Source organism: Geotrypetes seraphini, chromosome 8 (assembly GCF_902459505.1).
Source record: "Geotrypetes seraphini chromosome 8, aGeoSer1.1, whole genome shotgun sequence".
Lineage (NCBI taxonomy): Eukaryota > Metazoa > Chordata > Amphibia > Gymnophiona > Dermophiidae > Geotrypetes > Geotrypetes seraphini.
Genome location: NC_047091.1, coordinates 102,529,985 through 102,542,881, shown reverse-complemented (window position 1 = coordinate 102,542,881; position 12,897 = coordinate 102,529,985). Strand labels below are relative to the sequence as shown.

At 43.0% G+C, this 12,897-nt stretch overlaps 1 protein-coding gene across 1 annotated transcript in view; it reads left to right on the top strand.

The window, feature by feature from the left end:
- The first annotated feature begins 13 nt into the window (after positions 1 to 13).
- The window catches only part of FKBP8 (FKBP prolyl isomerase 8), a 72,792-nt gene continuing 59,908 nt past the window's right edge, over positions 14 to 12,897 (top strand). The window contains exons 1-2 of the mRNA XM_033954993.1: positions 14 to 201; positions 11,465 to 11,810. Of these exons, the coding sequence (XP_033810884.1) occupies positions 11,486 to 11,810 (325 nt within the window). The 5' untranslated portion in view covers positions 14 to 201; positions 11,465 to 11,485. The remainder of the gene's footprint in view (positions 202 to 11,464; positions 11,811 to 12,897) is intronic.

Below are 12,897 nucleotides of genomic sequence, written 5' to 3'. Positions count from 1 at the left end.
TTATAACCTCTCAGGGATTCCAAAGCTCCAGTTCCTCCGCAGTGTTTCCGTCTACAGGAATTTGCGTCAGAGGAGGCGGGGCGCGGCAGAGGGAAAGCTGCGGGGCGGCCGCTGGTGGGTTGTTTAGAATTGCTGCCGGCGAGCCACAGCAAGTTTGGAGAACTGCAGGGGGAGCGAGAAGAGGAAGGGAGGACCGGAAAGGTGAGAGGAGAGAGATAGAGGGAAGTGAAAAATGCAGGTTTCAAGGCGCCGGGAAGAGGGCGAAAGTGCAGAGCCTGTGCGGAAGAAGGAGGGCTCTGCACCGGCTGAGCTGGTGGGGGGACAGCCGGACTAATGGCTATCCTGAAAATCTGATGAGTGTGTCCTGAGGATTGGGAAGCACACTGATATAAGGGATATATGAATTCTGGGGAAGAGGAGGAGGGCAGGTGCAAGGAAAGTGTACAGAGCCACATAGAGTGCTAGTGTAGAGCACCACTCCCAACCCAGTCCTCAAGGAACACCTTGTCCCATTGGGTTTTCAGGATTTCCACAATGAATATGCATGAGAGAGATTTGCATGCACTGCCTCGATTTAATGCAAATCTAACTCATGAATACAGTATTCATTGTGGATATCGGGAAAATGCGATGGGACTAGGTGGGCCCCGAGGTCTGTGTTGGAAATGGCTGACTGTACATAGATTAAAAACAACTTGGAAAAAAAATATTTTTTTCAATTTGTTTCATGAAATGGCCCTTAGACTAGTCCTAGCACTATTTGAAATATTTATAACTTTTACCAGTTAACTTTTTGACCCTAATTATGATTTTATAAACATGTCTGAAATCTGGCTTGTCACTTGTTCCAAGCTGGAGAGCCATGCCATTTATTATTCTTGCTGCCTTTCTCTGAATCTTTTCTATTAGCTATATTTTTTCACAAGGAGATGACCAGAATTGCACACAATTGCATTGCATCTTAAATTTATAGGCTGTCTGTTTCAAAAATATCATAATAAAATTAAATATCAGCATATCAAAATACTACCCTGCACAAACACTTTCATACAGAACTAATTTAATGTTCTCAAATGTATTTGCCATTCTTTTCCAAGTAATTCTTAACATCGTATTTGCTGCTGAACCTTGGGTGTATTCTTATCCATTCACGCAAGCATACTGCAGAAAGATTATCTTGCCTCTCAGTTCATTTTTAATTGTTCCAACAAGAATACTGGTAGAATAAATCTATTTAATTATCCCTCTCTGAAATCATGTCAATATAAGAAGTTTTTTTTGACAGAATCTTAACATTCCAGGCAGCTAAACTAAATACATGGCTTGGAAAATCTATACTCAAGGCTACAGTATTTCTTATGTTGACTTTAGAAAATCACTGAAGACACGTCTGTTTGACAAGTTTTAAATCTTAAATCATATTACTGTCTTAATGTTTATGAATTCCTTCAGCTGTCCATATTTTAATTATGCCACTGTTTTAACTCTTTTTAGATTTTAACTGATGTATTTTATTGATTTTATTGTATTTCAGACTGTTTTATTGTGTGTTTCAAAACATTGACTGTATGCATTTTTTGTTGTGACCCGCTTCGAACCTCTGGTATAGCAGTATATAAGAAATAAATTATTATTATTATTTCAATCCATAGTTCTTGAAACCTCCTCCTTTCCCAAGAGTCTGCTGCCCTTTCTGTTTCTCTTCCTGCAGGTGAACATGAAAGGTATCTTAAATTGCTTGGTTTATTTATTTATTTATTATTTTGTAATAGATTTGTGGGTTTTCACTCTAGTCGCAGTCTTTTTTTTTGTGAAATCGGAGATCCCTTTTGATAAGGGTCTATTCTGCCTGCATGAAGAGAGGAGCAGATTTTAAATCTGCAGCTGGCAGGTGTATCCTTCTGGGACCTGTTTCAGCCAGATGCATATTAGTGGAGCCCAGGGTCCGTTCCACTGGTGTTTGCTTGCCCTTTCGACTTGATTAGGGGCTGGAGCACAGGCTGTTTAGGCGCTAATAGTGTTCCTTTGGGGCGCTCACGGTGCCTGCTGCATTTTGTCTCCCCATTTTTTTTGTGAGAGTTTGTATGTGTGTGTGTGTGGGGGGGGGGGGGGGCGGGGTTGAGGATCGGTCCGTGGAGATCTGATTGGCAGTCCAAAGATTCCAGCGAAGTAGCTGAGTGACTGGAAGCAGAGGGCCTCTCCTAGAACAGCTACACCTGAGAGGAGCTGAAGCGGACAGCAAAAGCACAGTTTCCCCAGCACATAGTCTATGAGTAAAGCTGTGAGAGCCTGTGGGAAAAATCAGGGATATTCAAAAGCTTTTTTAAACTGTTTCTACAGCTAGGGTCTTTCTCCCCCTCCCCTAAAATCCTGTTTTTTGTAAGGTTTTTCATCAGCTCTGAGGTGATTTTAAGCTGTTATTTGCACTAAAATTCACCAGCAGCGGCCATCTTAGATTTTCCCAATACAGTATTTTTTTCCTAAGTTTTTAAACTTCTCTAGAACACCTCATTTTGCTTCCAAAGCACCAGGGATGGAGTCCTCTGACTCTAATAACTCTATATTATGTCTTGTTTTCAAAGGATGGGTTGTGGAAGAATGCCCTTGCACCAGATGCCTCGTCGAGGGAAGTGGGGAGGCAGGAACTTCAAGTTTTGGTTCCCACATGGCCTTGGCGGCATCGGGCATGGCTTTTGAGCCTGTTAGGGGAGGGAAAATTTCTTCATGGTGCGTCAAACTGTTGCAGAAGCTCAGCAGCCAAAGAAGACACGTCTCTTTCCTACTAAGGCCTTTATCCCAATGTTCATTAATCTGCTCTGACAGGCGTATGCGCATGATCAAAATATGCAATTTAGAGCAACCCTTGGCTCACACCTCTAACAATCCTCAGAACTCTTCTTCTACGAGAGTGGAGTTCCTCCCTGTCTCCGATTGTCAGTCAGATAGGGATTCAAGGGACGAAAGTTCAGTCTTGATCCCCTTACTGTCTCAAAGCAATGCTTCCCTGATGGGAGATTCGGCCTTCTATGTTGAGGATAAGGTTGGAGTTCCAGCCATGGACCTGGGAAAGGATCCTTCCATACGGCGGCTTTTCCAAGTCTTCGACCCTGCCAGACATTATTACCGAGTCTTTTTGTGAGCTCAAGATTGATCCGCTTCAGCCCCAGTCATCTCGGTGTTCTCTTTTGAGTGGGATCCGATCTCAGCTCAACTCCTTTCCATGTCACCCAGACATGAAACTCCTAGGTACAGAGCCCTGGGAGGTGCAGAAAGGCTCCCTCAAAGGGGCAAAAGCCATGACTAGGCTGTATTCTATGGATCAAAAGTTCCAGCAAATGTTTGCCTTGCTAAAAGTAGATTCCCTAGTGGCACAGGTAATAAAACCTATGTCCTTACCCAGTGAAGTTTCAAGTTTATTTAAAATTTGATTTAATCGGGTTTTCAGCTGAGGCAAGATGGCAGCAGAGACAGACCAGCGTTTGATAATGCCTAGTGAAGAGCATGGTTAAGAGGAAGGCGAAACTGTGTTCGATCCGGCCAAACTGACCGCTCCATCCCCCCACCTCCCTGGTATCCGGACAACGAATGCTGGAGAGTTTCATCTTACCGACAAGTGCTAAAGAAGATCCTCTGAGTGGCGAGCAGCAAACAGGGGATTTCGCCCTCAGTGCAGCTGAAGCTACACTGAGCCTCGAAGACCACGAATATCCACTCCAACCTGGAAGTGAAGTGCAGAGGTCGATGGGGAGCTTGGGTATGGATACCGAAGAGGTTGCCATCAGAGGCTTCAGTGCTGGGACATTGCTTCTCACTACATCCGACGTGGAGCAGTTACCAGCTGGGGAAATCGGTGCAGGAGCAGCAGCAGGATGACCTGGGGAGGTTCCTGGGAGGTCTGCCCTTTCAGCAACTGGAGCCAAGGAGGCTGGAACAAGGAGCTCCAACAGGTTGAAGAAGAAACTGGATAATATAACCCAGGATGAGGTATGGGAGACTGTTGATACGCTGGAGGTGAAATTATCTGAACGTTTAGATAAAGTTTTGCAACTCTCTGAAATGGTTCAGCTTTATGTTAAACAAACTGGGGATACTGTGGCTGAGGTGGACTCCCAAGTTCAGGAATTAAAGAAAACTGTAGAAGGGGTAAAGAATACACAATTGACTTTGGTAAAGGATAATCTAAATATTCACCAGAGAATGGAAAGACTTGAAAATTATGAATGAAGATTGAATTTAAGATTTCTGAACTTTCTGTAATCTTTTTTATTTTGGCCTATAGAGATGTTAAAGAAGTTTCTGAGAGAAATCTTACAAAACTCTGATGAATCCATGCCTCAGATATCTAAAGCGTATTACATTAACTTGGGTAGTCCTCTGAAAAAATTAAATCCAGATCATAACCAAGAAGCCAATCTTGATGTTACTGGCTTATTGGAGAATTCTGATATGGTTTTAAATAAAGCAACACATTTGCTTTGGAGTATGGCAGAGAGTATTTCAGGGCTAAAGATGTAAAATTTAAGGGTTTACTCAGTTAAGATATTTCCTGACCTCTGTAGGTCTACTCAACAGAGAAGAAAGGGACTTTTTTCTGCAATTCCCTTGTAAGTGCATTGTTAAACTAGAGAAGAAAACGTATGTATTCTTTAACCCTAAGCATTTGAAAAATTTTCTCAAATCAAGGAGACCTCCAGTCCCAATAGCAATCTGTACACCCTCGAAGGTGAATGAAGCGGAAGTTAATTGATAATTAGCACTTAAATCTGTCAGTTGGAAATCTAGCTTTTCATGTTTTAATTATATTTTCTTATATCTTGCCTCTCCTTCTTGGGGCTCCTTTTACGAAGCCGCATTAGCGCGCGCGACTTTTAATCACGCACTAACCCCCATGCTAGCTGAATACTACAGCCTGCTCAAGAGGAGGCGGTAGCGGCTAGCGCTTCTGGCGAGCGTACATTAAACCGCTACCGCGGCTTCATAAAAGGAGCCTTTGGTTTATTTCTTTTTTAATGAGGTCTAAATAGAGAGACAATAATTGAATTGGAGGATTATTTTCTTTATTATAATTTGTTTTTCATTGTAACTTTATTTTCTTAGACAAGATTGTATGCTTGTAAAAATTTTTAAAAATTTCAATTAAAAAAATTGATTTAATCACTATCATATTTCAAAGCGATTTACAATTATAAAAATGGGGTATCAATAAAAGTGACATATTTTAGACAATACAGGAACAAAAGGCAGGCAGGTTGAACTACAGTGTATAAAAGAAAAGGAAAGCATGTAGGGTTAGAACATTAGAATAGGGAATTGTTACCCATTAATTTTCTTTTATAGGGATAATAGCTCTCTTGCAGGTACTGGGTTCAAGGGTAGCAGCAATAGATGTGGTTCCTTGGGCCAGGGTGCCATTGCATCCCCTACAGGAGGTACTCTTATCCATGGTCCCTGCAAGCGGAGACATTGCAAATGCTGCTTCTCTGGACAACTCCAGCGCATCACAGTCTCTGACCTGAGGGATGCCACTTCAAATTTCCTCCTGAGTGAGACTGACAACAGATGCCAGCCTCTTTGTCTGAGGAGTGCATTGTGGGTCTATGGTCTATGGTTTTACGGTCTATGGTGCAGGGGTGTTGGTTCCCCTCAGAGAAGTAGTCGATCAACAGATTGGAACGGAGAGCTATCCGTCTGGTGCTGCCGGCACTAGAGACTTTTCTACAGGGCAAAGCAGTGTGAGTATTCTTGAACAATACAACAGCAGTAGCATAGATCAATCGACAGGGAGGCACCAAGAGTGCTCCTCTGCGCTTGGAGGCCCAAATGCTGTGTCATTGAATGGAAAGCTATTTGTTGCCAATCTTGGCGGCACATGTAGTAGGATTTCCTCAGCCACCAGACCCTAGATCCTGGAGAATGGGCTCTATTATAAGGAGGCATTCGACACCATCGTAAGTCGCTGGGAGCATCCAATATTTGACTTACTGAAATTGGCAGCCAACAGGAAGACAGCTCGGCTCTTCAGCCAAAGATACAAGCTTAGAAGTGATGACTTGCATGGTCTGGTTCAGTTATGGTCCCGGGAAGGGCTGCTGTATGTCTTCCCACCAAGGCCCAAAATCGGCAGAATCCTTCAAAGGATAATGGACCATCAAGGACTGGTAGTTGTGGTACTGCCAGATGGGCCATGACGGCTGAGGTATGTGGCTCTGGGAACCAGGGACTCAGCCTACATTGTCATTCAGGATTGCTAACACAGAGCCCTATTCCTGGGAAAAGCCAGAATACACTGGTCTTATGGCATGGCTCTTGAGCACGCAACATTAGCGCACAAAGGCTAGTTGGAAGTGGTCATTGCCACTCTCCTGAAGTCCAAGAAGCAAGCAAAGCTATCAGCCTATGCGAAAACCTGGAAGGGTTTCCAGAGCTGGTGTGCATAAAAGAACGAAAATCCAGTTACAGTCCCAAATTGCAGTGATGCTAGCATTTCTTCAGGAAGGACTTGAAAAAGACCTAGCAGTGGGCTCCCTTAAAGTACAAATCATGAGTCTCTTGTGATTTAGATCTTGGAAGAATAAAGGTACATTGACTTTCCATCCTGATGTATCCAGATTTTTGAAGGGTGCATTACTTCTCAATCTGCCAATACAGCACCCTTTCCTGGAGTAGAATCCTAAATCTTGTCCTGTGAGCTCTAGCGAGAGCTCCATATGAGCTTTTGGAGAAGGCGTCCATAATGGACATCTTGTGAAAGCAGCATTTTTGGTGGCTATCACATCTACACGAGTATCTGAACTGCAGGATCTATCCTGCAGGGAACCTTTCCTCAGAATATTGGAAACAAGAATAGTACTGCATATAGTCCCTTTCTTCTTGCCAAAGGTAGTGTCCAGCTTTCATGTCAGCCAGGAAGTCCGGTTGCCTGTGTGTATACCTTCAGGATCCAAGAAGATGGACAGGATCATAAGAATATAAGAACTGCCATACTGGAACAGACCGCAGGTCCATCAAGCCCAGTATCCTGTTTCCAACAGTGGCCAACCCAGATCCCAAGTAGTAAACAGATTACTTATCCTAAGAATAAGCAGTGTTCAAGCCATCTTTATAATGGCCTATGGATTTCTTATTTAGGAAATTATCCAAACCTTTTTTAAACCCCACTAAACTAACTGATTTCACCACATTCTCCAGCAACGAATTCCAGAGTCTAATTATATGTTGTGTGAAGAAATATTTTCTCCAGTTCGTTTCAAATCTACTACTTAGTAGCTTCATCACATGCCCCCTAGTCTAAGTATTTTTGGAAAGAGTGAACAAGCGATTCACATTACCCTTTCTACTCCACTCATATTTTATAGACCTCTATCATATCATGTAATTGCTAGATGTGCATAGGGTGTGGCTGCACTACCTAGAAGTGACTAATGAATTTTGGCTATCAGATAACGTCTTGAGTTACCGGTCACTAGCTGACGGGCACAGCCAACTTCAAAAGTGGCCATTTCCAGATGAATTCAAAAGGCCATTTTGTCCACTTATATTGAGAACAATAAAATACCTCGACTTTGTCCAGGAGGAAACTACACTCCTAGTGAAGTGGACTTTCAGGGGAGTCCAAGGCAGTATCCATGGAAGAGATTTGTAGAGCAATCACTTAGTCCTCTCTCCATATTTTTACAAAATTTTACAGATTGGATGTAGCAGCAAGATTGGATACCGCTTTTGGAGATTCAGTGCTGTCAGCAGGCTCATCTGTCCTAACTTAGATCTGAGGGTCTACTCTGTCACATCCCAGTGGTTCAAGACTGACATTCCTATTGAACTAGAAGGGAAGATTATGTACCTACCTTGTTAATCTTCTTTTTAGGAGATAGGAACGTCAGTCTTGAAGCCCACCTTATCAGATGATTTCTAGCCTGCCTTTCTGTCTCGAACATCTCTAGCTCCAGATAGTTTGCTTCTTCCTATGGCCTCTAGCAAGAGCTCAGGTAAGAGAGGCTCACGTATCTCAAGGAAACATGGGGTAACCAGGGGTGTCCAACCTTTTGGCTTCAATGGGCCGCATTGGCCGAAAAAAATGTTTCTGGGGCCGCACAAACTTTCAAACGCTGCAGCAAGACACAGGAGGGAGCCGGCAAGATGGTAAAAACCCGAGGACAGCAGAGGAAAACACTGCATCGCCCTCGACCGGGGCCGCACAAAATACTTCACGGGGCCACAGGTTGGACATCCCTGGGGTAACCCCCTGACTATTGGTGAAGGCTGCACTTAAGTGAGCTGTGTTCTGGTCCGTTATGGATTATAAAGTGTTCATCATTGTTAATGGGGGTGGTTTTTGTGAGTTATGAGCAGACAGACTTATTTCTTGGGGAGATTCCTCACACCCCTTCCTTTTTCTATTTATTATCCAGAGCTGAAAACCTGCTTTGATATGAACTGGGGAGTAGAGGACAGCCTAGGGAGAAGGGAGGTGGAGTGAAAAAATGCAAATGAGGCTGTCTACATATACCCTGTGAGTGAAGGTACACAAACCCAGTGGTTGAAGACTTAACATTGTGTGTGTGTGAGGGGAGTTCAGTTATTGTATAATGGCAACAGCTAGTGGCCAGATTTGAAGCCTATGATTGCAGGGCTCTGGAAGCATCCTTGATGTACATATTGCCTGTGGCTGAAGAATGTCATTGCAGTAAATTGTGTAAAATAAGGGGTGTGTGTAGGGGGGGTAGAAATCCCAAAAAGATGGTGCAAGATCCTGCTTTTAGTTTAATTTGATCTCTAATTAGAAAATGGATGTTATTTAAAAGAAACAAAAAAATCCTTAAATGTCTACAAGTGTGTAGATGTGTCTGAATGTGTCAAGTGGCACTTAGATGGCAACTCCATCAGTGAAGAACTAAGGTCTGTGCCTGGCAGACTCATATGGTCTATGTCCCATATATTGCAATCTGATGGGCTGGAAAGGGCTTCGACAGCAACTTCAGTAGCTGGAACTTGAGGACAGTTCGGGGCATACTTTTACAGTCAATAAAAAATGGACAGCAAGACAAATTTGAATAGGCTGGAGTGGGGGCTTCAATAGCAGCTCTAGTAGATAGCACGCAAGTGGACTTTTACAGTCTATGTCCCAGAAATGCCAAAGAAAGACCATGATCAAGTGTCATATCACATTTCATTGTTGGTTTAATCATGAATTGATGAGTGTGACTGTTGGACACACTAGATGGATCATTCAGGTCTTTTATCTGCCATCATGTACTATGGTACAATGTTAAGTCCATAGGATCAGAAGGAAAACTGCTGGGCCAACAAGAGGTTTGTGGGCACTTTGAAGGTGTTATAGGTGTTAAAGCACTGAAAACAGTGAGAATATTCTGTTTCTTAAACATTGCTGTGTTTGAAAACTCCGTTGTATGTGTCTGCAAAGTTAAAAATGGTGGCATTTCTTTTAATTCCAGCTCATAACAAAAATGGTTTACCTTGGGCTGTTATGGTCTTCCTTACTGATTCTCTCTAGTATTGTCTGCAGTGACACTCTTGGGCTGTCGAGGATCACTTCAGTGACAATAAATTTCTCTCCATCTTCAGCCCCACCTTTAGAGACCAAATGCTGCGTCTTGACAAGGCATAAATGTCCTACCATTTGGGAGACTTGAATGTGGGTTTATTAGCACCAGAAATGATGACTGGTGAGTCAACTCTGGTTGCCATAAAGTACAAACTGAATGGACCATGCATGTCATTACCTGACTTCATTTATGTTTAAATTTGTTTTATTATCAGCGACAAACAACCAACATAAGATACAAGCCAAACGTAGTGCAATACATAGAAATTAAGACCCCCCCTTCCCCACCCCCCCAAAGAGGGAACAGCCACTGTCATACATGCCTGAGTGTAGTCACTCCAATAATCGAGCTTTCGCTACAGGAGACAAAGTAGAACAAAAAGGTCTCCAACAACGTAGAAATAAAACCCCTTTTTTGGAATGCATATCAAGAACGTCTTGTCTCTCATAACCAGCCCAATAAATCATCTGAGTCCGCCAATGTGAGACAGTAGGCGTTTGCGGTGACAGCCAGCATTGTAAAATGGTCTTTATGCCCACCAGAATAGTCCTTTGAACAAATGCATGTACTCCTGGCTTAACTGGGTCCAGTGAGAATTTCAAGGTAAAGAGAAAAGTCGACGTCTGTGTCCAGGAGCAGTTCCACATGGACTGTATGATGAGCCCTATGCGCCGCCAGTAGGCTTGAATACCCGGGCATAGCCAAAACATGTGTCCAAGAGTAGCTCTGGCAGCCGCACATCTAGGGCATCTCGCTGAAGTACTGATATGAGCTTGGTATGCTCTTGTGGATGCCATGTAAGCGCGAACCAAAAATTTGTAGTACCGTTCCCTTTCAGTTGCTGCCACTAGGATGTTCGATCCCAATTTAAAGCTCTTCTTTAACATGGATTAAGTGATTGTAGTTTGTAAGTCCGTGGACCAGGATTCAGCCAAGGTTCTGTAGTCAAGGTCCCCAGCCAGCCCCTGCAGATAATGATGGTATACGCTGAGTGGAGTGGGGTCTTGTGATGTTAGACAGAGGGCTTCAGATAATGTTTCATGGACAGTGTCCGTTAACGCCAGTCTGGGCAAGGAGTTCACATAGTATAGCAGTTGCCCGTAACTCAGCCAATCGTTAGCAGTAAAGATATGTGCATCTAACAATTTCTGAAACGGATATAAGGTACCATCCGCGTTTAATACTTGAGACAGATAAAACACCCCTCCCCGGGCCCACCTAGATGGGGCCCTTAAGCCAATTCCAGGAGCAAATGCGGCGTTGCCATGTATTGGTAAATAAGGTGTCACATCTGGCCTAATGCGCAATTTTTTGTATAATTTCTTCCAAGTTTTCCTCAACGGAACCAGTAATATCTCCCCATAATGCTGTGTACGTACAGGCAATGTGGATGTGTGCAGTAAATAACTACAATGAAAGGGGGTAAATGCAAGGCATTCAACCTCAGCCACTGAAAAATGGGAGGTCCCACAGAGCCAATCGTTTATATGTCTAAGTTGGCAAGCCATATTCATTCTCCCCAGAATGACTTCATTTATTATGTTAATTATGTTTGTTACTATGAGTTTGGGCAAGCTAGGATGTGAAGAGTTCATCCTTTGACTCATCCTTGGGGTTGATAAGTGCCAACACCATTCTATTGATCTAAGATCATGAATGATTCCAAAAAGGGAATGGCTTTTAAGTGGTCCTTTATACTAAGGTGCACTAACAGGTTTAGTGTACACTGATTTGTTAGTGTGCACTAAATCTATTCATGTGCCTTAGTAAAAGGACACCTAAGAAACTGTTAATGTAATTCTATTGTGGTAAGTACTGTTAACTAAAGGAGCTAAGTGGACTTGACAAAATTTTATCTAAATATGGTAAAATCTTTCTTGCTCTTTTCCTCCTATTCATAGGTGTGTCTTTGCCTAACCAACATGGCTTCCATAGAGGAGATCCCACCAGAAGTTGAAGATCCATGTGAGAAGACAACTAACATGCTTGGCACAGACACCCAGCTGAGCCATGCCAAGGGTGTATCGTCACTGCTGGACAGTGGCGAGGACTTTGAAATTATAGAAAATGCAGATGATGAGGATGATGACGACATGAGTGAACTTCCTCTTTTAGAAGATATAAGAACTTTAAAGAAACAGAGAGAAGGTGAAGGTGATGCCGAATCACAGCAGTTAAAGAATCCAGAAAATGCAGCAGGGACAGTGACGGAGGAGCCAGCAACACAGGAGTGGTTAGATGTCTTAGGTAACTGTCTTGAAACATTCAGTCTGACTGGCTGAAGACTCCCCTTGCATAACTATTTTTTAGGGGGGGCAGTGAGGGAGGATGTGCACTGAGATTTAGTTTTCATTATTTAAAAAAAACACTCTTAAATTTTATTGTTTAATTACAGAAAAATCAGCAGGAAAACCCCCCCAGAATCTTCTGTATTTCAGCTGTACCCATTCACCACCTATAGTAGTAATAAGTGGCAATTAACAAATATTTTCTATTCCTTCCATATTTAAATATATTTCTCCTAAGAGTACGTGCAGTTTGGGTATTGCACTTAATGAGGGTGAATTTATAACAGGACTTCCAGTGCAAAAGAGACACGGGGCTTGACAAATAGATTTCTTCCCTTCATCTGCGAGGATTGCAGAAGGCATCATCTACATTTTTCAACTCCACCTCCATGTGTCACTGGGCATTATCTCGGCTCCTCAATTTTGAGGGCTCTAGGATGGATTTTTGACCCAACATTTAAGCATCCTGTGACTCCAAGAACCTGAGAGGAATGGAGGGGGCTAAGCCTAGCACTCCTATCCCCCCATGTGCCCTGTGGCACATGGATGTTCCTCGGCTGAACATCCAGCACAAAGCTGGCATGATAGAGGGGTAGAAAGGCCTGGGGAGTCTATATAAATTGTTTAATATAAAAAATGAGGTGTTTTTAGGCAGATAGAGACTTTTAAAATAAAATTGGGAAATCCAAGATGGCCACGGAGGTAGCATTTTGGCACCACAAAACAGCCCAGGAAAGCTATAAAAATTTTTTCAAAAATTCAGAAAAGAGTTTTTGGAGGTGGAGGACACTATAGGAAGCCCAGAGACCCTCAAAAGTCTAGTTCTTGAACCACCTCAGTGTTCTCCCCAGAAATTTTTCCAGCCGGGTGGCATGAAAAAGTAGCTGGGTGGGGTGAGATGAGGAAATTTGGTGGTGGGAAAAATTAAGGGCTTCTTTTACTAAGCTGCAATAGCGTTTTTAGCGCGTGCAGAAATGCCGCGCTACACGGCTAGAACTAACTCCAGCTCAATGCTGGCATTAGCTTCTAGCGCGTGTGGCAATTCT